This window comes from Rhea americana, unplaced genomic scaffold (genome assembly GCF_003343005.1).
Source record: "Rhea americana isolate MKP2758 unplaced genomic scaffold, rheAme1 scaffold_19, whole genome shotgun sequence".
Lineage (NCBI taxonomy): Eukaryota > Metazoa > Chordata > Aves > Rheiformes > Rheidae > Rhea > Rhea americana.
This window is the reverse complement of record NW_028186038.1, coordinates 2,789,777-2,814,895: the sequence shown is the minus strand read 5'-3', so window position 1 is coordinate 2,814,895 and position 25,119 is coordinate 2,789,777. Positions and strand designations below refer to the sequence as shown.

The following is a 25,119-nucleotide window of genomic DNA, read 5'->3' as shown; positions in this document are numbered from 1 at the left end:
TATGTCTGCAAGTGCAGCCACCAGTCCCGCCACAAAGCTCGGGTAAAATGCAGGAAATACCTGGCATAGAAACTGCTTTATATGTGCATCCAATAATTATTCTGCCATTGCACGGGTCAGCCAAAAGCCTAAAGACAGGAATGTTTATCCACTCAAAAGTAATCTCCTGTTTTTACGCATACCAACACCGCACTAGTGCCGCTACCGTAGCGCTGCTTTTGCCTGCTCCAGCCTGGCAGAAATGACTCAGGCCGATCGACTGTAGTGCCAGCTGAACATAGTGTATTAACCCGCACCAGTTAACTAGCACAAACTGGGTGCCCGTCCTGCACAAAACCACGCTCGTTTCCTCCACCCAGTGACGTGAAGATCCCGGGTGCCTCCTGCGGGAAATTCCCAGCCGGGCTGCGCCGCGCGGAGCGAGAGGAGGCGGGAGAGGAGAGGGCAGAGACGAGCCGGGACGGCGGCGCCTGCCCCTTCCGTCCCGCGAGTCGGCGAAAACGCTCCCCTCGGGCGGCGCGGCGGCAGGCCGGGCCCAGCCCGGGGGCGGCCCCGCAGGAGGCGCCCACGACAAAAGGGCTTCCCGGGGCGGCCGTGCCGCGGGGCACCGCCGGGCGCCGCGTCGACATGGAGCCCGCCAGCGAGACCCACGAGCTCAACGGGCTGGCGGAGGGCGCGCAGCCGGCGGCCGCCGAGCGGGTAGGGGGCAGCGGGGCGCGGCGCGGCGCGGCGCTCCCTCAGGGGCCGCGGCCGGGGAGGGGCGGGAGCGGAGCGCGGGCGCCCTCCCCGCGCGCGGCGAGCGGGACTGCGGCGGCGCGCGACGGCCGCGGCGAGCAACGGTCGCGGCGCGCGGCGAGCAACGGCTCCCCGCGCTGAGGGGAGGCGGCCGCCGGCGGGCAGCGCCTGCGGGAGCACGGTCCCGCGGCAGCCGGAACCGGCCGCCGTGTGCCCCGGGCTGCGCCTCGCCCGTGCCCTCCGGGTCGCTAAAAACCCCGTTAGCCCCTGGCGTGGGGACTGCCCCGCGCAGGGAGCAGCGCGGGCGGCGGGGAGCCTCCCGCTCAGCCGGGCCTGGAGACCGCTGYCGCCGCCGCGGTGACAGAGCTGCGGGTCTGGCCCCTCGGGGGGGCCCCGAACAAGGGGCAGCTTCTGTTCACGTTAGCTAGGGGCTGGAGGCTCAAGGAAATCCACACAGCAGAAAGATGAGTGCGAAAAGCAGATCAATTAAAGGGTTGGGGGCTATCTTCCTCCCCCCAAAACAGCAACGCAAATAAAAGGAAAAAAAAAACTCATCTTTTTACTGCTCTATGTAATCAAAACTTGACTAAAAAGATTATTCACTGGAAAGCATTTCATTCTGTACACGTAAAGGATGTTTTCCAAGTGTGCCACTTATCTGAAGAGCTAAACTGGTGAAAGAGCATCTTTCATGTTGCTTTGGAAGAGGTTTAAACTAAACCTCAAAAAGCAGCTCTTATTCCAAGCTAGGACGCTATCACAGAGAAGCTGTTGTACTGAACCACCTCCTACATCACTAGCAAAACTTTATGGTTACAGGCAGACTTGATTGTGGAGTGGAGTGGATCTGCCCTCCTCCCCTTCCTTCCTGACAAACCTTGCTGACATGAATTTCATACCAGGGGGACATCTGGTTTTAATAAATGTTGGAAAGTACCTAAGGAGAATCAAGGCTGGCATGCACAAGTCAAACTGAGGGGTTTCCTTAAAGCTACTGATTTCCCAGCAATCGTTAACGCAGGCAGAGTCTTGATTGCATCACGATTTCTAGAAACAGTTTTTTTTTTTTCTTTTTTAATCTTGGTCTGTCCTATGAATAGTTCTGTATTTTTTCTGTTTTTCTTCATCTTCACTTGCGTACAATCATTGTTTCATTATATCTTTCCCAGAGAAACTATGCAAATCCTATGCAAATGTGTCACATAAAGAATAAGCAGTTGCACAATAGTTACCGCTTCAGAGGGCTTTCCAGACACTTCTTCATTTTCTAAGAGACATTAAAAAAATATATGTGTGGGGTGAAACAGATAGGGACAGGTTTCTGAAAACGAGTTTTTGAATGGTGGGTACCTTAAAAATCTGACTAAGTCCATAATTTACACAAACAAATGAACACCTCAGCTGAGCAGCCWGCTAAACCTGGAGAGGCCACAGATCTACAGGTGCCTTGATCTTTGGAACTGGAGTCCAAAGTGTCTGCTTTTAAGAATGTTCTCAAGCATCACAAGCCCTGATGAGCTTCGTATGCATCCTAGCACCTACCTTTTCCTTAACAGATTTTCCTGTGCCCACGGGAGTGGTAYATTTTCTTCACAGAACACCTTTTAGGCTAGGTGATACAATACAAGGTGATAAAACACCTTGTAGAAGCACATGAGTTAAAAAAACTAGTTAAACCTGCTATACACTTCTGGATGAGTGGTCACACAGTAGTTTCATGCGGTTTATGTCAACTTTGTCATTAATTTGGATAAATTTTTACCAGCTGTCAAGCTTTTAGAAGCAAGGAATTCACAGCTTCAAATACTGGGTTGGCCTGGCACACCTCACTGACTAATAGGAATAATTGCTCTTGGCAGAAGCATCTGGCCCCCCTGTGCAAAGGATCTGTTCATGCAAGTGCAGATAGTAACTGTTTTTGCATGTTCCTGTATTTCCTGTGCTCATGATCCATATAGAAACAGTCTAGGTTTGCCACATTTTAAAATCTTGTGTAGTATTGGTAACTCTCTTCCAGCTGATATTCCCTGTTAAGGAACTATGAAAAGGGGAGCAAGAATTGGATAGTAGAAGAGAACAGCCATGAAATAGTTTGCTTCCACTATAGTGATGTTGTTGCTAAAAAATGAATAAGTTATCTTGCATTCATAAGTAGTTTTAGTAAAGGATGTGGAAGTTTCTTGGCAGCCTAGTACAAGTAGCAAATTTCAACTTTGTATGAATTTGAAATAATTTTACGCTATATAAAGTGAAATGGCATACTCCAAATCATTACATATTTCAAATTGAAAATCCCACGTTGGCAGTAAGTCTTTCTTTAGAACACCTGGCATAAACAGTGCTTTAACAAYGCGTAAGATAGGTAGCTTACAGTTACTTGTGAGAAAAGGTATTACAACACTAAACTGATGGAATAAGTAGTAGTTATGCAAGACAAAAACTTTGTACTAGAGAAAACTTCTATTTAAAATAATTGTACCAACAAGTTTCAAGTTATATCTTCATTTCACAAAGTTAGTCATTATTTGTGCTGATTATTTGTTTTTTAAGTCATTTATTTAGTAGACATATTCTAGCTTGGAAGTAGTATAGTTTWAGAATAGTGCTCTGCCGTGAGACAACACAACTGTACTTTTCCTTTCTTCCTGCTAGCTCTTTGAGCATTGAGGAATCAGCAAAGGCTATCACATTTGCTACATAGTCATCCTGATATTTTCTGTTTTCCCTTGTGGAATGTGGCCTTTCTTATCTACAGGCTTTTAAAAGATGCTGGAAAACTGGGGCTGTCTATGAATGTAAACTGAGTTTTTTTATTATCTTGTTTTATCACCTACAACCATACTATCTCAGCATGCAATCACAGAATCTCTCACAAGCTAAGTAGCACTGTGTTAGGTTAGTGCTTGAATGTGGAGACCTCTCATCAAAAATGGAATTCTACATGAAACGTAATGGATGATTCAGTACCAGCTGTGGGTTTCCCCCACCCCAAGAGAGTACTAAGCTTGACTTAGTGGTTTAATACATCATCAGGGCAGAGGAGAAGAAATAAATGTTGCATCTCCTGAGAAGGTATACAAAAGATCTAGTCATCTGTTATAAAATAGGCATAGCTTAAAGTACTCTTCTTGGAAAAATATTTTTTTTCTTTGTATATTTTTTTTTCTATTTTTCTCAATTGGCAAGATTTTAGAGACAGAGGGGAAGACTTCATTTCTGGGTGGCTATATATTTAYCCATTACATTTCCTACATGTAAGTGATGGAGGTGCAGACAGAAATTCCACATCTATTGGGATCATTAAATGGCTGTATAAAGTTACCAGTTAAATTCTGCAACTATAGGGCTAATCTTAGGAAAACCTAAAAATAAAATGGTGAAGTTGTGTTCTATTTTATTTCTACATTATTCCTTTTTGGCAGATCCTTCTCCTCTTTGATGTAACTGAAATTTTGTGCTTTGTTGAACATGAAATTACCACTACAGTTCTAGAAGAGTTTGCCATGCAATATTTTCCTTAAAGATGAATACTCTAGAAAACTTTCAAAATTACATTTTGAGCAAGAATTTTTTAGTATCTTGTTAATAGTTTTAATTAGACTGTTGCAAAACACAGTGAAGAACAGCTCACTRTAAAATCAGTATGACTCAGTAACACAGCCTTATATTCCCTTATTATTACTAAGCATCTTTCCATTATTTTAATATTAGGACCGTCCCTAAATACAAGAATTTTATGCAGCTTGCTGCATCACATTACAAACCTATCAGAGGTCGTACTGATCAACAACTAGACCACAAAATTGTCCTATTTCACTTGGAATTAATGCTACTTAGCTATTAAAAATGTCTGTAAGTTGTCATACAATTGCAGTAACCACTAATCTAAAATAGAAAGAAAACTGTATACAGAATTAGAACAAGCCAAAAATTATCACGACTGCATTTCAGAGTAAGTCTTTTTGGAGGTAAAGTACTTTTTGAGGAGGTAAAGAACCTTTCGACAGTTTAAGGAAGGTATCATTAGTCAGAAGTACAGTTCTTAGAAATCTCTTCTTGAATATGTAAATAATAATTAGTGTTCCTCCCCCAGTCATCCCATTTAAGTTATTGGTTTCCTGCATTTAGTAAAGGCATTTTGCTGCACAATGATTTAATGTTAGAATACCTTGAAGGTATTCAGTGTTAATACATATAAATTGATACTAAAATGAATATTTGTATTTTTGGGGAACCTAGATATGACGCTGAACCTGATATGCAGAGTATGTTGAGGTCTAGATTCTGCAATCACAGGTGGTATTAGCACTAGCTGCAATGGCAAGTTTACACAAATGAAAGCAACTCAGGCTGTACTTCTGGCTTACGSTTTGCACTTGCTGGTTTTCATGCATTGATTTAGGAAATTGGAAGTTCACCTTACTAACTCTACAATATTGGAGTTTTAGTGTGATTTAAGACAACATAACTAGTCTTGTGCTACTATCAAAGCAGTTAATTTTGCTCACAAGAACAGCTATACTAAACTGAATGTTCATAATCAAATCTGACTCTTGGAAGTTTCAGGATCCTATTGGTTCAGATAATATTTGAATGTTTTACAGCTTTATTAGTTCTTGGGTTTTTTTTTTTTAAAACCTTCTCTTTAGAAAAACATAGGATATAAGAAATTTAAGAACCTAAGTAAAGCACCTACAAGCATATGAAAAGGGATAAATTCTAAAAATTTGTGCTCAAAATACAAATGATTTCTTTCTTTTTGCATTTGTTCTGAGTGTGGAAGAAATGAACATCAACTAAGTTTATACGTGAATCCAAAACAGGCATCATTTTCAGTCGTGGTTTTTTCCTTTTTGACTTCCACATGACCAGTGTATCAAACTGCCATTTTAGTTGACTTCTGCTGGCATACCAGTTAGTCTGTTAAGACATGTCAAATTTGACAAGAAGAACAAAATTCTTGGTCTTTTTTTCAGACTGTCAATACACTAATTTGTGACTACTTCAGTAGTCACTGGTGTTTGAAAAGTATTCTGTTCAAAAAGCCATGTAATTTTTCACAAGGAGTAACTTACTGCTGTAACACAAGGTAGAAGTCCTTACTATTACAAGTCACTGTATTTAGCAAGATACCTTATCATTTGTTTTTGAATCTCTCCAATTTCTGTGCTGTTTCTTTGCTGTTGAATCATCAGGTGATAATCATCATTAGAAGTGATCTGTGAAACTCAACAGCTAAGGACTTTCACCTCAGTGCCTTTTTTTTTTCTTTTTTRAGTGGAATTAATGGATCTTTCCTGTATTGTGAAGAGACTTACTTATTTYGGTGTTACTGTTATAATGACTACTAAAGCAAACAGTGACAAAGTCTGTACTRGTATAGTTGTCAATAAGACTATATATGGAATAAAATTCCACCTGGATATGAAAGAATAAACATTAGATTTGATCTTTAAGAAGCAAAAAAGCACCAGCTTCAGATGTAGCATCTTAGGTTTCTTCTTGCAAATTGCCCACAGTGCTTTAGGGAAGCAGGCAGACCCTGTTCCCTTGCAGAGACAGCGGCTGGTGCTGTCTCCAGGGACGGCCCTGTGTTGGTGTGRAAATGAGCTGTTCCACCAATGAGCCTCAGCCAGAGACACAGTGAGATGAGAAGGCTTTTGACTCCTCTCCTTTATATAACTGCATAGACTAGCATAGCAAATTGTTCCGCTCAGAGGTAACAATTTGGGAGAAGCATGCTGTTACAAAAAGGCAGATACTGYAGTTCCAGCTACACTTGTGCACTCTTGTGCACGCACACGTGGATGCACATACTGTCTGTCTTTCCTCMGTGACACCAGCTGTAGGGATCAGCTTGTCTATACCAGAAAACTTGAATACTGAAAGTGTAATTGGCTATTTTGTTTATTTTGAGACTGAAGCGCATCATAGGATTCCTCACTTGGCACAATGCATACCATACTCTTGCCAAATGRCCCGTGTAGGAAAAGCCTTAGTTTACATTAGTCAAAGAAAATCTCCAGCAGTTTCGTTTTCCCTAGTTGCATCACTACAGGTGATAATAATATAATCACTAGTTTGGTACAGAAGACTGCATGTATTGCTACATGTTTTGAATCCTTCTGTAACCATAAAGCCACATAACAAAATTCCCATATAATTTGTCGTACATGGCTGTCTTCAACCTGAGGATAAGGCAATAGCTCTTCTTTCACTGCCTGTCTGTGTATGGCTGTGTAACATGTAGTTTATTTTSCCCCGGAATGCTGCTGTAGTACTGACTGCATTTGTTTTAATACTTCTGGCAGTTGCCTCCAACTGTTCTTCCAGAAAGCAATGCTAATCTGCATTTTTATAGTTTTCCATCTTCACACAAGAAGCTCCGTTTCCTAACCAAGCAAATGAAAGTGACTGTTCCTGGAACATCCATGATTACAGTTTCTTTTTCCAACAGAAGACAGTATCTCAGGCCGAGAAAACGCTCTGTACAATTGAACCAGCACCTCTCTGTGTGCACAGATCTGCGTGCCTAGGTCCAATTGTGAACTGGTCTGCTTCCAGAAGTGCTAGCTGGAAGCTGCTTCTAACAGTTTAAAATGCCTTTTTCTTTCTTTTTTTTTTTTAAGAATCTAAATATTTGGGACTATTAGATGAGTTGTGATGTCAGGTATAAGAAGTTTTGCTGTAGAAGCAATCAGTACCATACTTTTAAAAGTTGTCTCTATTTACTGGAGTTCAGACATGGCTCAAAACCTTTGCTTCCACAACAGTTCAAACAATGCTCCACTATTCCTGTGTGCAGCTTGACCATATGGAAATAGAGGATTAGCAACCAGCAAGGTCCTAAAAATGCAGCACTGTATTTCCCCAGGAAAAGAAAAGGTCATATCCTGCTGTTTACACAGAAACTGCCTCACGTCATGTAGTCACAGATGTAGCTGAAAGGAAAATGTGGTCCAGTCTGTTTACTTTTTTGCGTAGTTCAGAGAAAAAAAAAGCCTCCTCAAATTTGCAGTCACATTCCTATGTCAAGTAAAAACAAAGAAACCAGTTGTCATATTTTAACTGCAGGATTAAAGGCTGAGTCACAGCTACCTATGGAATATTTGCCTGTGTTATGTATTRCAGTCTCAGTCAGGAGAGCTTTAAAATCAGTATCTTTGGCAGGAAGGTGTTATTTAGCTACTAGACATAGAAAAAGACTTTCTCTATTATGAACTTACTGCAAAAGAGATTATATTATTTTCATATTCTACTAGAAATGGTCTCTTTTAATCCAATGCTCAGAAATGAAATTCTACTCTTATACACATCTAATACACACTATATAATCAAGAGGTTTTTTTGACTGTACAATAAACAATGGAAAAATACTAGTTTGGATCTTTCTACTGAGTACTACCACCATATATTTCAGGCTTCTTTACATAACAAAATGAGTACACGTGTTTTTATGCTTRTGGGGAATGGTATACGGTGTTTYTGTTTGGTTGGGTTTTGTTTGTTTAAAGAATCCAAATGCCATAGTTGTTCAATGGGAGGGAGGGCGAGGGCGCGGAGGCGCGGAGCTGCGGGGCAGACTCCAAAGCCCGTCACGCAGTGTTCTTTTGATTGTGGGATACAGACGAAGCCTCGCAAATACCTGGTTCTTCCGAGGGACCTCAGTGTTAGTTTCAGATCCGTTCACTTCCCGGCCGCTGAGCCTGAGCAAACAAGGCATCTGCACGAACGCAGGATTACACAGTTTCATTCTCTCTGTGGAAAAAAAAAAGTAGTCTGCTGCTGCCCCATGATATTTTTCTCTCTGGAAAATAATTTGATTGTGGCTGTTTTTCAGCATGTCTGGTGAAAATAGGTCAAGTTTCGTAGTTGGCTGCCTGGGAAAGAACTGCAAATGTATTTGCCATATGTATCAGTACCTRTCCTATTTAAAGGGACACTTGTAACTCTAGACAGCAGCTTTGCTTCAAAGCTTGGCTTTGGAGTTTGAAATTTGATGGTTATTAGTTTCASTGAAGAGAGGTAATTAGAGGGTATTTTCTGCCTTTGAATCAACCTTAAAAAAGAGACTTTCCTCACAGTATTTTCTGGCAAGTACGAAGACATTTATACAGTAAAAGGTCTCTTAAGTCAGCTAGGACAAGTTAACTTTGTTATATGAGATAAAATTAAAATAAAATCTAGAAGTGAGAGGAGTGGGAATGAAGCTCCTAACCTGTTCAGAGACTGTAGGAAAGAAGGCTGCCTAGTCTTTCTTCATCTAAAAGTTAGGCAGCTAGCTCTAGCCTAGCCACCTACATCTAACCAGTTAAGAAATAGGAACCCCTGGGGGACAAGGCATCACATTACAAGACAGGTCACATGAATCATCATCAGGAAGTGCTCTTTTTATTCATCCCTCCAGGTTAGCTATACCTAGATACCTCTATTTGTGCCCTACTGTGTATGCAGCTGTGCCGAGCATACTTGCTCAGCAGCTTAGTTCTGTTCCCTCCCACGCCGTTTGTTTCCTGGGGAATGCTCCCCAAAAAATCCACTGTTGGGAAAACAGAATGAGGAGTTACCCCTCTTCCTGAGCAGAGCTTAGCAACAGCAGGTCATATGATGTTTAAACAGGAAAAAYAGTTCTCTCTGCATGAACCTGGACAGTAGCATGGGAGAGTAAGAAGCAGGAGGAARAGAGATCAATCAAAGCTCGTATAGCAGTTAAATCCTGAGAGTTAGGTTCATGAGTAGTTAAATAACTATGTAGATTTGTGACAACATCCACATAGGGTGAATTTAATGTAGTGTAACACATGTATTTTGAATTATACCTTTAGGACCAAAATATTTACAACACTGTTTACTTGAGTATTTTACAGGGTTATTCCCCCCTCCCCCCAACTTTTCCCAGAGCAAATTTTTCAGATTTTCCAAGCATTTCTTCTCTTGATGTAAACATACTGACTGTAAGGAAAAAGTGTATCTACTAAATTTTAGTACAGATGCTATTTACTGCTCCTTTATCAGATGGAGGGCAGTGGTAACAAGAAAGATGCACAGATAGAGCAACAGCAGTACTGAGGCTATTGGTATCATCACAGAAACCACTTAATGGGCTGAAAGTCATCTTTGGGTCACTACATCAATTAATATAGGAATATGAATAACCTTCTTGTCCTTCCCCTCCCAATTTTAGAGCAGAGTTTCACAGTGGTTTCAAAGAAATGGACCTATGAATATCAACCACTACGCAAATAAGAAGAGTGCTGCTGAGAGCATGTTGGACATAGCCCTGCTGATGGCCAATGCGTCCCAGCTGAAAGCTGTGATGGAGCAAGGACCTTCCTTTTCTTTCTACGTTCCACTGATCGTTCTTATCAGTGTATCACTCACACTGCAAGTTGCAGTGGGAGTGCTCCTGATATTCCTTGGTATGTAGAAATAGCAAGAACCATTGATGTTTATTTTTCTTGTAGGATGGAACCTGGGTGTATGGATTCCCTCATGTATTTGTTTTTAAGAAGTATTATATTTGAAAGTCTGTCTCAATATTGGTTAAGGTTCTCYCTGAAGATAACAGGAAATATTGCAATAAAAAAAGGACAGCTTTATGTGTAGTCTTCAGTTTTGATTAACTTCCTCATATTAATTTTAAGAGCATGAATATTTTTTCTTTTCAAATGGTCTGAAGGAGGAAGGAACATGATGAAATACAGTAACAGAAATATTAATAGGGCAGATGTGATCATGTGGCATGTCCAGTTTCATAATACTGTTTCTGGCAAGACTTGTTACCTAATCCTATGACAGAAATTTGCTGCATATCAGTATTAATACAAGTATTACTATAAGAATATATTATCAACCTAGAATTGTCTTTAAAATGGAAAGTTGAAATGTTCATGTTGACATTGCATGTTGTCTTTGGTGAGTTTGTATTTCTGCAATTAAGTAAAGATTTGATAACATAGGCTTGACAGTCATTAAAAAAAAATCTTATTTTTAAATTTAGGAAATCACACAGAATCACAGAATGGTTGAGGTTGGATGGGACCACTGTAGATCTAGTCCAACTCCCTGCTCAAGCACATGGCACAGGATCACAACCAGGCAGGTTTTGAACATCTTCAGAAAAGGAGACTCCACAATCTCTCTGGGCAACCTGTTCCAGTGCTCTGTCACCCTCATAGTAAAGACGTTTTCCCCCCACCATGTTCAGATGGAAATTCCTGTGTTTCAATTTGTGCCTGTTGCCTCTTATCCTGTCACTGGGCACTACTGAAAAGAGYCTGGCACCATCCTCTTTACACCCTYCCTTCAGATATCTGTAGACATTGATAAGATCCCCAGATCCCCTCGCCATCTTCTTTTCTCCAGGCTACACAGGCCTAGCTCTCACAGCCTTTCCTCATACGAGAGGTTCCCTTCATCATCTTTGTAGCCCTACACTGGACTCTCTCCAGTAGCTCCATGTCTCTCTTGTACTGGGGAGCCCAGAACTGGGCACAGTACTCGAGATGAGGCCTCMCCAGGGCTGAGGAGAGGGGCAGGATCACCTCCCTCGACCTGCTGGCAACACTCTTCCTAATGCACCCCAAGATACCATTGACCTTCTTGGCCACAAGGTCACCTTGCTGGCTCACGGTCAACTTGTCCTCCACCAGCACTCCCAGGTCCTTCTCTGCAGAGCTGCTCTCCAGAAGGTCAACCCCCAGCTTGTACTGGTGCCTAGGGTTATTTTTCCCTAGGTGCAGGACTCTGCACTCGCCCTCATTGAACCTCATGAGGTTCCTCTCTGCTCAACTCTTCAGCCTGCCCAGGTCTCTCTGAACAGCAGCACAGCCTTCTCGTGCATCAGCCACCCCTCCCAGTTTGGTATCATCATCAGCAAACTTGCTGGGGGTGCACTCTGTCCCTTCCTCCAGATCACTGATGAATAAGTTGAACAAGACTGGACCCAGTACTGACTCCTACTGACACCACTAGCTGCAGGCCTCCTACTAGACTCTGAGCCACTGATTACAACCCTCYGGGCTTCTGAGCTCTGCCTTTCAGCCAGTTCTCAATCTACCTCACTGTCTGCTCATCTAACCCACACTTCTTGAGCTTGCCTGTGAGGATGTTGTGGGAGACAGTGTCCAAAGTGTTACTGAATTCAAGGCAGACAACATCCACTGCTCTGCCTTCATCTACCCAGCCAGTCATTCCATTATAGGAGGCTATCAGTTAGTTTAAACATGTTGTTTTCCCCTCGATAAATCCATACTGACTACTACTGATGACCTTCTTTTCTTCCACATGCTTAGAGATGACATCCAGSATGAGCTACTCCATCATCTTTCCAGGGAGGGAGGAGGCGGCTAACTGGCCTGTAGTTCCCTGAGTCCTCCTTCTTGCCCTTTTTGAAGACTGGAGTGACATTGGCTTTCTTCCACTCCTCAAGCACCTCTCCTGTTCTCCATGACCTTTCAAAATGGAGCGTGGCCTAGCAATAACATCCACSAGCTCCCTCAGCAAGGGAGRAATTAAYRACAAACAAGGAATTATTCAATGTAGCCTAAGTTTTTAGGTGAGAAGTGATAGAAGTGTACTGTTACAGCTGATTTTCAAACCTGTATTAAACAAACTTAAACTAAAAAGAAAGCAGCTTTAAAGAGACTGATGGATTAAAGGTGATGAGCTATTATGCAGTTGCTAGATAAAAGCAGATTTACATTCCCATCTGAAAAAAACAGACTTGTTGGTACAAGATCTCACTCTAAAAAACATACCAATATCCTATTCACATACTATTATTCTATATATATATATATATATATATATATATATAATGTCAAAATAGTCCAATTAGCTTCCTGGGCCTGCAAATGAATTGTCTCAAATTCTAGTAAAACTTGTATTATGGTAATGCTATTTAGTTTCCTTGATCTATTAGTGATCACATGATCTTGAAACTTGTCATTAGGGAAAGCATTTCTACTTTCTACTAGAAAAAAACAATACCTTTAAAATATGTCAGAATTCATTTCAAGAGAATAAATTCAAATAAAAACAGGGGAGAAGGAAAGACAGGGTGCAGGGAACCAATTCCACAGTGCTCATTAAATGTGTCCAAAGCACCTACAGCAGAACTTTTGTCTTACCTGTTGAATTACAGGACGCATATGTTTTTGGAACTGTAATGCAGTATCTTTGCTTTTCTCAAAAATAGAGGTTTCATCACTCAGTATTAATATGCRCTGTAAGGCAGAAGAAACAACTTTTAGTAAAAAAAAAGTTATTTTTAATTGATATTGCTAAATTAGTAGCACACTTATGTCCTGTACCAACTATAATAATGTTCATTTGTTCTTAAGTAGAATATTGATTTAAGTAACTACAGAACAAGGCTAAATGCTATAAAAATCATCACTATATATGTATGAATAACCAAAAATGGCCTAATAAAAACTGAGGAGAGTGGAGAGACAGCACTTCTGAAAATTCATGTTTTCCATTTTGGCATTAAATAGGTCTTTGATACTTCATTATCTTGACCTGCCCGGATCCCTTGGTCCCCTAACCTCCCTTATCCTAGGCAGGATTTAAAAGGAGACTGTTATTGCTTTTGCTAAGTTGCTAGGAGTCTGTGACATTGATTAGTAGATTCCCCTCCCCCCCCCCGCCAAAAAAAAAAAAAAAATCTGTATTATAACTTTGAAGAGGTTGTCAGAGATAGCCATGGAATCAGAGGAGGTGTTTAGCTTTTCAGCATCAGATGCACCCCATCATCCTCAGAAATAAATGAGGCCTTAACTAGTTGGAAACATCTGTGGATCAGTTCTTTTCTTACTGATACACAATCATCTATTCTCATAGCTTCTTTTCAAATCTTTCCCTTTAAATTAATGACTACTATGATATATCTTAAGCATATATTAAAAGAAAACTCTGGAAGAGGATAGCCAGGGTTCACCTATGGCACTTACTGCATTATAGGTGCCACCACTGGCATCTTTGTTACTCTGTTGATGTTTGYTTTTTGCAAAACTGAAAAACAGCTTTCTGTTCAAGGAGGAAGTTCCCAGGAAGCAAGGATACATTGTACTATTGATATGCAGCTGACGTCCAGCTTTTTCTTTCTTACAAAAGAGACAGAATATAGCTGTCTCTGCATTTCATACTGTTGGCATAAGGGCAAAATCCAGTTCCTGGCTCAAAACAGATTCCAGAGAAGGATTAGAGAAAGGAACCTGTTGATAATGAAGGATGTGAGGAGAGAGTGTTGGCATTATGGACAAGCCCCCCCCCCCATTTCTCAGTTGAAGGCATCTCCCTGTTGGTTGGGTGTTTATTAAAACAAACAAACAAAAAAACTAAGCCTATTTAGGTTCCTAGTTGTTGTTGGGYAATAATTTCTCATTACTTGCTGACAATTGCTTTCTAATGCTCCTTTCTGCCAGACACTGCCAAAGTGGCTTCCACCTCCATATATTCTATCTTCATCACGCAGAGTAACAAGAGTACCCCACAGCCCCAACAACTAAGTATATCTAAGATAAAGTTCTCAGATCACTTGGAAAATAACACAATTCATCAGGAGTTCTTCATGCACTCTGCAATCATCAGCTGTCTATTTGTAGTACTGAAAATGACAGAGCCTCYAGGTTGTAAGGATGTGCTGCTGGAGTGATTGGCTCTGAAACACGTTGTCTCATTGARCTCAAAGGTGCTAAAGGATATGAATGAAGATAAGGGCAACCCAGCAATAACTTGCTTTTCACAATGCAGATTTGTTAGTTTTTGCCTGCAGGAACAGTTTGCCTTTCTGTCCATTCAGAATAGACTACCACTTGTAAGATAACAAGAATCCAAATGGAAATCCATACTCTCAAGGCTTCAACCTTCATGTATTCAAGACTGCATTTTTTTAAATGCTAAATTTTGAAAGAAAAATGGAAATCCAGTTTTTCCTTTAAACACTTTTATCCCAGGAGCTACTAGTTCTCATCTTTCCTAGTAGATATTAAAGGCATTTCCTGCAAAAGAGCTTTTTGCAGTATTCAACCCAACCTTTGGGCCTTGACAGGTATTTTATCCGTCATCTAAGGTCCTTCTCCTCTCAGAGCATCCTGTCTCAGCCTATCGTTCCTGTGGTTCTCTTCTAGCTTTTCTAGAGGCTTCCTCCAGTTTTTATGGCTTATTTTGGGACAGCCCCCCAGAAAGCTTGTTTCTAACATACAAGACAGATTATACCTAACAAAGGAGATGCTCACACCTACTGGCAGACTTTTCTGTCTTTCTCAGTTACAACAATCTCCCAACTCTCATCAGCACCAGAAACTCTTGGATGTTCCCTCTCTTGGACTGGAGCAGCACCGGAACTCACCTAAAGAACTGCTGTGCCCTGCCAACATTACCTGTGCAGAATGAGTAGTTTTTAAAAAAATTATCTGAAGTATTTTGAGGAAGATGTTCAGCAAGCTTTGTCTTTGGAGCTGATTTACTAATCTTAACTTCTTGTAAGAAGAAAAGATAGTGTCTTTATATATTTTAAGGCAGCATGGAATGATAGTAATCTAATCTCACTGTAATAAAATACTTCAGGAAAATGTTCTTAAGAACATTTATTCCTAACAGCATCATCATCTTAAATACTATAATCATGAAGACAGGATTATTGCAATTCAACTTAAAAATTTAGAGCCCTGCCTAAATAGACAAGCAATACTGGTTTCCTCTAACTGTTATTTGGAAGGAGCGACAGCTTTGAAAGTACCAGTTCTCCTTCAAATATGATTTATTTTAATACACAAAACATGTTAGCCCACTTTTGCTTTTTTTGTGAATTAAGTCAAGCTAGTGTGAAATACTTCTTATATATTTTATTTATTCTGCTTCRTTGACATAGAATTATTAGAATTCTTGGTACCATTAGGATGCTAACATGCACATAGCTCCAAATGTTTTACAGAYGTGCATTTTCAGGGTTAAGTATTGCTGAGCCTTATTTTTTTTCATGCCAGCATAGCTGTGCAGTGGCTTATGCAGTTCAAGTAGTCTCAATACTATTCTTCAGTGCTTTGGCTGCCTGTGACATCTCAATACACTGCTTCAGCAAGGAGGACATGGACCAGGTGCCCAGAACTCCTTTAAACCAAAACAGCATTAGAGTTTCTAGTTAGGGCCCCCAAGTGAACCTGGTTTTTACTACTTCAGCATCATGAACACGTTTGCCACCACTTCTACTTAACTGATTCAAAGAGCAAGTTGTGGTTCTGTGGTAAGTTCTGCAGCATTGATGAGGTCATTACGTTAAGAATAAATAAGAAAGTTTTTATCTTAYGCAGCAGAGTTGTAAGCTACACATCTATATATGTACCTATCAGAAGCAGCTCAAATTTTTTACTTATGCTGCTGCAAGAACTTCTTTGGTATAAACTTTCTTCCACATAGCCTTTACATGCACACAAGCTCCAGTGATCTGTACATCTAAGAACTAAGTGTCTTAAAGACACCAAAACTGATCTCTTATCAGGATATCTCACTAGCATTAGTTCCAGCAGCTTCAGAGGAATTTAGTACAGGCTCCAAGTTGCAAAGCCCTTACTATAGAAGAAAATAGGCAGAAAAGAAATCCATGCCAAGCAAGCACTCCTAAACTTCTTACATGTACTAAAGTACATGTTTTAGTCTTTCATCAAGTCTAATATGAGCCTAATGCAACTCACTTATGTTTTCATAAGACCTAGAATCAAAGCTTAAACTAAATTAATATCTCCCTTGTGTGTTCCTCCTTCACTCCCATTAGCAGTTCAGCTGAAGAAGAACTACAAGAAACAAAAGAAAGTGTTTACACAGCTAATGGTTTCTGTAAAAATGACTGCAGCTGTACTGCTTTGAAATCTTCCATTAAACAGATATAATACCCTTGCTTTCTAAAAATGGTATCAGTACAAAAGCTGTACCAAGCAGGGAGTACAGCTAGGGAATGGCACAAGTACAGAAATCCAGCATAGATAAAGAGATATGGCTATCTGRCAAGAACCCGTAACATTTTAACTGTAGTAAGTTGAACTTCATCCCATACTCTCAGGGCTTCAACCTTCATGTATTCAAGACTGAATTTTTTTAAATGCTTAAATTTTGAAAGAAAACCGACATCTAACCAACCTAGCTTTCCAGAGACCTAGAAAACTGAATATTTCTACTAATGTTTATGTACCCACTATTTATTTGCATGGTCATCCACAGTAAATACAAATGCTAGCAGGCTGCTTGTGACTGAAGGTCTTTTCCCTAACACTTTTGCTGACACTGTAGAATCTAACTTCCCATTTAAGTATGACTAATAGAAATAGCTTAGTGTAAGAGAAGTTGTTGAACTACATGAATAAGGTACTTTTATTCTGGATTTTGAAATACACATATAATTAAAGCTTCCCCCCCTTTCTCTTTTGAAGTAAAAAATGACCTTAACAACCCTGCAAAACACAGTAAGCTGGATTTCCTCAACAACCTTGCAACTGGACTAGTATTCATTATAGTAGTTGTGAATATTTTTATCACTGCCTTTGGAGTGCAGAAGCCAGTGGCCGAGTCAGCTTCAAGACACTAAGTACAAGGTGAGTATGGTTTCCCTGCACCGTAAGATAGTAGGATGTAGCATACAAGCATGCAGTGCCCACTAAGGCATGACTTTAATGAGCTTATCTATACAGTTCTTGACTTCATAGATAAATGAATTTTCTTTAGACTGCTACAAAAGCAGAAGCTGCTAGGAACTATTAAGTTATTACACAGCAGTTTTGTAAATGCAGAGTTCAGAAGCTGATGACAGCCTCTTGGTTTGTCAGTGGCCCCTTGCATGTTTCATGTATAGGAAACAAAGATTATCATTCAGGGATACCCACATCTTTCGCTCAGTGTTGACAAATCCAGAAAGGGGAATAATACTGTTTTGCTTGCTCCACAAGTCTCTCTCTCTCTCTCTTTTTTTTTTTTAAAGTCTGTAATGTACTGCATCCAGTCTGTTACGAACACTGAAAATTTAATCTTTATCCAGATAACTACTAGGCCCATGGAGCTTCATGAACACGGTGTGGCTTTTCAGCCACCCCAAGCTGGAGGATTTTCCCTTTGTGGGAGGCTTAGCTCACAAAGATTGCACTCTTTATTTGATATATGTGGTCTTTTAGACCAGTATTATTTTCCTCCACCTGCATTTTAAAAAATACTATTTACTTAAACAGAAGGATAAATACAGGAATGGTGAGAATCAAAAACAGGTATCTTCCTAGCATCATAGCTCTGCAGAACAATTTGAGAGRAGATAAACCTAAAATGCAGGCTTGTAGCCTAAGGAGCAGGTCATTGCTGTGGTCCAAAATTTGCCTTTAAGACAACGCTGCTGAGTCTGTGTGCACCAGCATTGCTCTGACTCTTCGAATCTCAGATCACCTTCAGAAGACCTGGTAAAAAAGGAATTACTTAGCTTTCCTAAYAAGCTACAGTACACTAGCTACTACACAGACAGTCTGTATGTGTAACCTTATCTGAGTTAGCTTCCAGATGAAGTCGTCTCACAAAATTTTACATATTACAGAAATCAGTTCAAGATCTTGAACAGAGAAACTTTCAGAGTTTATTTTGCTTGCTTTAGCAGTGCTAGAGATTGAAGAGCAACTTGATTTTTATAGAAGTTACTTCATTAAAAAGAACAGGGCATCTAATCTGAAGAGGAACAGTGCAGCAGAAATCAGTAACAAACTGAAAGCAGGCATTAGTCTATTAGGACTCTAAAGAGGTGGTGGGGGGAAATCAGTGCAACAAGCTACCGGGGAAATGAAAAAATGAATTTCATTTCTTTCGGGGGGGGGGGGGTCTGTTTTAACCAAATACAAGTTTCGATGCAGTAAGATAGGCAAATGCCTGCAGTGTACAGACCTGTGAAATTCTGGCAGTGAAACAAAAATATATTGGTATCATCTAGCCATGTTCTYTACAAATAAACTAATATATTTTCATTTTTAACAGTAAAGAACAGACTCTGAGGGATTATCAAAATTACAGGTGAAGCATTTGTCTCAGCAGTACCTATAAAAAACAATACTGAGACACTAACTGAACAAAATTGCATTGKCATAAAGACCAAGAGAACTGAATGAAGAATTATTACAATTTGAGCTCTCTCTACAGGAAAATATGCACAATAGCCAGGAACAGACAYAAGATTCTGATATAAGCTTCAGAAGTTTCAGATAATTTTGAACTCTGGACAAGGTGGCATTTCAGGATCCCAACCAATGCTCTTTCTGATATAGAGAAAGAAAAGCTTAAGACAGAAGAAAAAAAGAGTTTTGATTATCACACCAATGTATCCTGAGGAGAGAAGACAACTTGATGATTCAATCAAGCCAGTTAGTTCCCTGGAGAGTATAATATAACAGTCTATTCACAAGCAAGCTAATAACCAGAAAGCAGGTATCATACAGCAGGAGAGAACTGAGGCCAAGAGGCATGAAATGCAACTCCCTGCTCTTACTCTGGCGAGTAACTTCTCTTCTCGTTGGCCTGTTGGGCWATTACATGGGCGAGCTCACCTAGCATCGGATGCACAGCAGATGAAATGCTATCTCAGATCAGATGCTATTTCTGTAGCATTCCTTGTATTCTCCCTGATACCTTACTGATTCTCTCTTGTACCAGAGCCAGCCCTGCTGCCTTTTAGATTTTCTTACTGGCTTTTTAGGAGATACCACTTCTACAGTGTTTCCCAACATCATTCCTGTATTTCTCCACAATGCAACTCAGAACTGAATTGCTTTAAAGAAACTTACAGCTCTTACAGAGCCTKCAGGACATGTTTCGGGCACCACAAGCCAATTCAGCTTTGGGCAGCATTAATGTGCCAGGTTGGTTTCTGAACATTGTAGAAGGAAGCACTTTACTTGTTAAGCAGCAAATATATAGCAAATTCCTATCACCCATCTACGGACTTTGCCCTTTCCCTTGCCATTTACTTCTCCATGCTGCAYACACATGTGCCTAAGTTTATGAAAACAGCGGTGGTTTTCTGCAGTGTCTTACTGCCCAGCTGGCACCATCTGGCAAGGAAGGCTCCTCGCACCGCTTGTGTTGGAGTTTTTTCTGCACTGTTGCTTCTACAATCCATGAACTCTCAACCCAAAAGGTTTTGTGGTTTAATTATGGAGAGAATTTTGGAATCCCATGTCAGAAACCTGTGTCTTAGATGRAAAGTCAGAGTTTGCATGCAAATTCTCCAAGATCACCATGACAGCATAAAATAAAAGTTCTGCTCAGTGGACATTAATAACATACAGCTGTGCACAGCCAGTGTATTTGTTCACATAATCATGGTTGATATCTACTGCTGAAATTGCCATAATAAAAATGCAATGCCACAATAAAGGACAAAAAATAGCTGATTTGTACAACTTCAGGTAGAGGAAAGACAGAAGGCTATTTAAAGGAAGTTCACATCTGTACAAAACAGTATGTCTTGCAAAAACAARCAGCATGTTCCTCATATGCACAGTTTCCTAATAAAGCAGCTGAATGCGCTGCCTRGAACCTGTGTCTTTTTAATCTAGACTTGTTAAATTTGGAAGTTCCGAATGTCTTTGATCATTAAACCTATAGTTTGCTCATTTGTACATACCACCTGTGCTAGAAATATCTGTCYATAACGATTATCTGAATGGAATTTGAGAAGTCAGTCTTTTTTGCATTGAGCTTCAGCAAAAATGCGGCCCCTGCTGGCCAAGTGACAATTCCATATTAAATAATCTGTAACAGGAACCAGTCTGTTCAAGGATCAGTAATCTTCTTAAAGCCCTGAGAAAAGCGAGTGGCCATTTTCCAGCTTCACAGTGCACACTTTTCCAAAAAGAACTTAATTTCTGCTTTAAGGGAAATCTCTTATTTACTGTAATTGCTGAATCACTAACTTCAATATCTTTGTTTTGCATTTCAGAGATCTGAAGTATTCATTTTCCTCTAGATGCCATTTGCACTTGAACTGGTAACACTTGGACACAATAAAAATAATCAGAAGGAGCTGGACACAGAGCAGTTTCCCCAAGTTTCTGTCAACAGACATTTGTGTGCCTACAGCTTTGCAAGGTGTTAATATTTCAACCTTCTGCCATCTAATGAATGGTTCATTTTGACCCATTGACTTGACTTTTCTGGATTCTGTGATTTCAACTTTTATATGAACTAGTTGTTTTTCAGATAAGTAGTATAAATTCAAACAGGTAAAAATCAACTGATGGTATCTACTTCAGACTTCCAGGCTTGCCATTTTCTGTGCCTCTTGTTTTCTGCAGCAATTTGACATTTCCAATGTGGCAAGAAACTTCAGGCCCTCAGCTCTGGCAYGGTCACGTTGTCCTTAATTTCACTCGGTTGGCACCTAGCCTGTGGTAYTGCACAGCACAGCAGTGGTTTTCCTGCGCACTGCACCAAGATAGCTCTGCCTTGTTTTCTGTCCCTCTCCCAGTTCCTCTCTTCAACTAAACAAAGATAAGAAATAGAAACAGTAGACCAGCTTTGCTCACAGACAGTCATTTTTTCTGCTTCTTTGCCTCTGGACCACCATCAAAGCTTCCCTGTCCTTCATGCACTGACTCACAAATAACCTCAGCACTYGGTTTTTTACTCTTAACTGGTATACTCCATCTTCCATGCAATATTCATAGTTCTGGAAAGCCTGTTAAAACTATCACCATTTCAAGGCCCAACTGGAAAACTAGGGGGCACAGAACRAATTTTGCTTGCAAAACTGGTGAGAAGGGCATGACAGCAGTTCAAATGGCAAGTGAAAGGTTCATCCTTCTGTAGCCTATTTTCCTCTTCTTCTTAACACTGACTTCTGCAGTTGTGTTACACTCAAGAGTTATGGCTAATATCTTCATTAATTTATATAGATAGATACAGAGATATAGATATCTTCATAGATTCTTTATAGAGTCTTACCTGCTGGCTCAGGGACTGACACTTTCTCTAAATACACTGTTGCTAGCAACAACAGAAGCATTTCAGCCTTTTTATTTCCAAACTATCTGCTATCAAAAAAAAAAGTCATAGTTTTCTAGAGTGCACTTACTTGTAGATAAAAATTTGTACTAATACATTTCCTTMCTGTTATATTTTAAAATATTTCTTCCTTGTACATACTAACACAAATTGACTGACACTGTGCAAGTGTCTCGTCTCATTTACACTTTTTGATAACATTGCTCTCCATATCTTTATTTACTTCTCTCATACAAGATTAATTAGCAGAAAACAAGTCTGAAACTTGTGCAATTAATTTAAGGCATAGGCAACATTTTTTAATTTTGTATTTAACCTTTTAATGCTTGCTTTCCAACTTAACATATGTTTTTCAGTATCTGACAAACAATAGTTTTAATTGTGTGTTGTACAGTTTTAAACATACTACAAAACAGCTACTGGATGAGGTACTCTGGACAAGTGCTTTTTTTCCCCTTTTTTTTTAAAAAAAACAAAACAGTGAATTGTTGAAGGCCTATTCATCCATACTTGTGTTATAGCAGTTTCAATTCTCTACAGCAGTGAATTGACTGGTCAACTAGCAGTGCTGGAAACCTTAAGATTTTCTTCCCTTCTCAAAAATAGAWGACTGTAAGCAGAGCCATTCCAAGCACAAAAATTGTGTGGCTCCATGTCAGACAACGATCTTGGTAAGATCCTTGACTGTACCACCTTTGTTGTGTCAGCTTTTTACATACTGGGATTATTTGCCATGTCTGTGCATCTGACTTCGCCTGCATTAGGCTGAGAAATTCCCTCATCTGTTTCACTTTCCATTTCTCTTTCAGTGCTTTGTACACCCTCCCTCAGTTCCTTTCCTGTTTTGCTCTCCTTAAGTTTTTCAGGTCACTCAAGTGAACAAGYTGTTTCAATAGTTTTCTCCCCTCAGAAATATAATCACTATTCCTATATTGTTGTCCAGCAGAAGCTACCAAGGCTTGTGTGTTCCATCTCCCTGTTACTTAGGCTGTAGCAAAGGAAAAGAGCTAACTTGAGCCAGAAAACTAGGGTATGAAACATCAGCTAATGACATATCTGCTGCAGATTCGAATGGACTTTGAGATGTAGCTTGAAGACATTCTTAGCTACGTKGATCTGCACTAAGGGATAGGTGCCTGTTCTCCCTGAGGTCTGCCAGAGCCAGGCTCAGGACAACAAGAGCTTGAAWCCCACATCCCCGCTGCCTCCTGACCACCTGAAACCGTGACAGCAGCATCACAGCAGCAATACTCATGACTTCCAGAGACCTGGTTGCTACTGTCTACTCTAACCACATGAAAGACTGATCCTAAAGCCATCCATCTGGCTAGAAGAACATACTGTTCAACGCACATCTGAATGTCTTTATTTAAATAGAGAAGATACTGGTTTATTACAGTATTTATTGTGATTAAATAAAATTTGCAAAACATCTTCAGACATGCAATCTGTGCCTTAAGTCTCTGAAACCTTCAGAGATCATGCATTTTTTATCAGACAAAAGCATCTGCAAGTTAGTTTCTGGTATAAAAGAATAATAATGTGCTTAAATTATTTAAATCAGGTGTTTTTTTTTAAAAAAAATCTAGTGAATATCTCCTACCAGCAGCAAACAAATGCATCATTTTAAGTAGTTTAGTTTTCCCATGCTTTTCCAGAGTTCTTGGTTCTAGGCAAACRTTTCACTTACTTACAAACAAGTCATCAATAATGAAGCAAGATGAATTTTTACTAGCCATCTCAGGAACCAGTTCATACCAGGACATCTCTTTACTTCCATTTCATAAGCTGCTGAGCAATGTAATTACACGCATTGCTCTGGTTGTTTTTATTRGTGCCTTCAGCATCTAGAACTGTCTTCACTGAACTTTCAGCTTAGTTTTATTTACTTATAGTTTCACTAAACATAGTTGTTGTCATCTGCTTAAGTATGTCTTCTAAAACTAGTCACTAGCTGAAGTTATTCTCCTGGTGAATATTACTATAAAACAGACTGAACTGAAAAGTGTRATCCTGATTACTGTCTTCCCTTCAACTATCACTCAGATGGTTTTGGTTGCTCATTTTAGTTTTTCTAACAAAGCCTTTCTCCTGTTTTCTGCCATGCCTTCCTGCAAGTCATACAGAGCCCTGCMAAACACACTTCAGCATATGCACTGGTGGACTGGGGCATACCTCCCTCCAGCCAGGAGGGACAGTGCTCTGCTTTCATCCTACTGGTCCTGGATGCTGTGCTGCTCCCATGTCCTACAGGAAAGGTCTGCAATCTCTTTGTTAACAACAGCCATAAGAAATGTTTTCAATATCATTTGAATATTTGCAGGAGAGTAATCTGAAAAACAATGGTACCCAAACACTACATAAATTCAGGTTATTCTTTAGGTTACCAGGAATGCTGCCATTTCAAATTATGTGRTTCAGTAAATGCTACATGTGGTACCAATTTATGCAGCACTTTACTGCATACTTTGGCAAAAGCAAAAAACAAACAAAAAAAATCCTTGCACATTATCAAAAGCTAGTCATTGTGCTACAGTGTAATTCTGTCAAGCCACAGCAGAACAGGCTCTGCTGAGAGCATGCTGACTTCCTGCAGGCTAGTAGAACACCTACAAGAGAACTGATGCTGTATTTTCCATATGTATAACTCATATCTCAGGTTACTTGCACACATTCTTTGAATATAAATCCTCAGATCTCCCATAAGATCTGAGATGGAGTAGGACATATTAGAAGCACAGAGACTGAAAAGCAGCAGAGCCTCTTTTTCCTTATGTTACTTGCATACAGGGATAAGTAGCATTGCTGCTAAATGACAGTATTTGGTTTTTAAATAAGTGATTTACAGATTGTATAAATTAAAATAACATCAAAATGTGAAGAGTGAAGCCTTCTATATTTGCATAGCCAATCACAGACCCCACACTTCTATTAAGAGATTAAAAAAATAGTAATCCAAGAGTTTACAAATAATTCAATACAGGCCTCCTATGTTGTTTATAGAGAAGTGATCTAGCAGAACAGACAGTAGTTCTATTTAATTCTTCAGAAAAAGAAATCAGCATTATCCATATTAAAGCAATATCCAGGAAAAGATACTGCAGAAGAACAGCATTGATATCACGTTTTCCTTAGAGTAGGCCRGGAAACAACTGGCACCCCAGATATCACCAGATGGTAATTATTTGAAGATTATTAGCTTCCAGCAGCAATAGCTGTGACTAACAGCACTTAAATATACATAAATCCCTCCCTTGAATTATTCAAGTTCAGAGCATCTGCTCACACCCTCTGTGCGAATATAAGGTTTTTCCTTTGCACACCTGCCAGATCACCAGGTGTTTGAGTGACTGCAGC

At 40.0% G+C, this 25,119-nt stretch overlaps 1 protein-coding gene across 3 annotated transcripts; it reads left to right on the top strand.

Annotated features, from left to right (window-relative positions):
* Window positions 1–358: 358 nt before the first annotated feature.
* Window positions 359–23,202, top strand: NINJ1 (ninjurin 1). Of its 3 annotated transcripts, XR_014895523.1 has the most exons (5): window positions 365–699; window positions 9,920–10,154; window positions 17,166–17,327; window positions 18,739–19,250; window positions 20,699–23,202. XR_014895523.1 is itself a non-coding variant. In XM_085302384.1 (4 exons), exons 1-3 carry the CDS (start codon window positions 628–630, stop codon window positions 17,318–17,320), a joined length of 462 nt encoding a protein of 153 aa, XP_085158510.1. In that variant the 5' UTR covers window positions 367–627; the 3' UTR covers window positions 17,321–17,327; window positions 20,699–23,202. The 3 variants fall into 3 exon arrangements, 2 of the variants coding, with proteins under 2 accessions (XP_085158511.1, XP_085158510.1); XM_085302384.1 differs by lacking the exon at window positions 18,739–19,250 and having other exon boundaries at window positions 367–699; XM_085302385.1 differs by lacking the exons at window positions 17,166–17,327; window positions 18,739–19,250 and having other exon boundaries at window positions 359–699.
* Window positions 23,203–25,119: the final 1,917 nt, after the last annotated feature.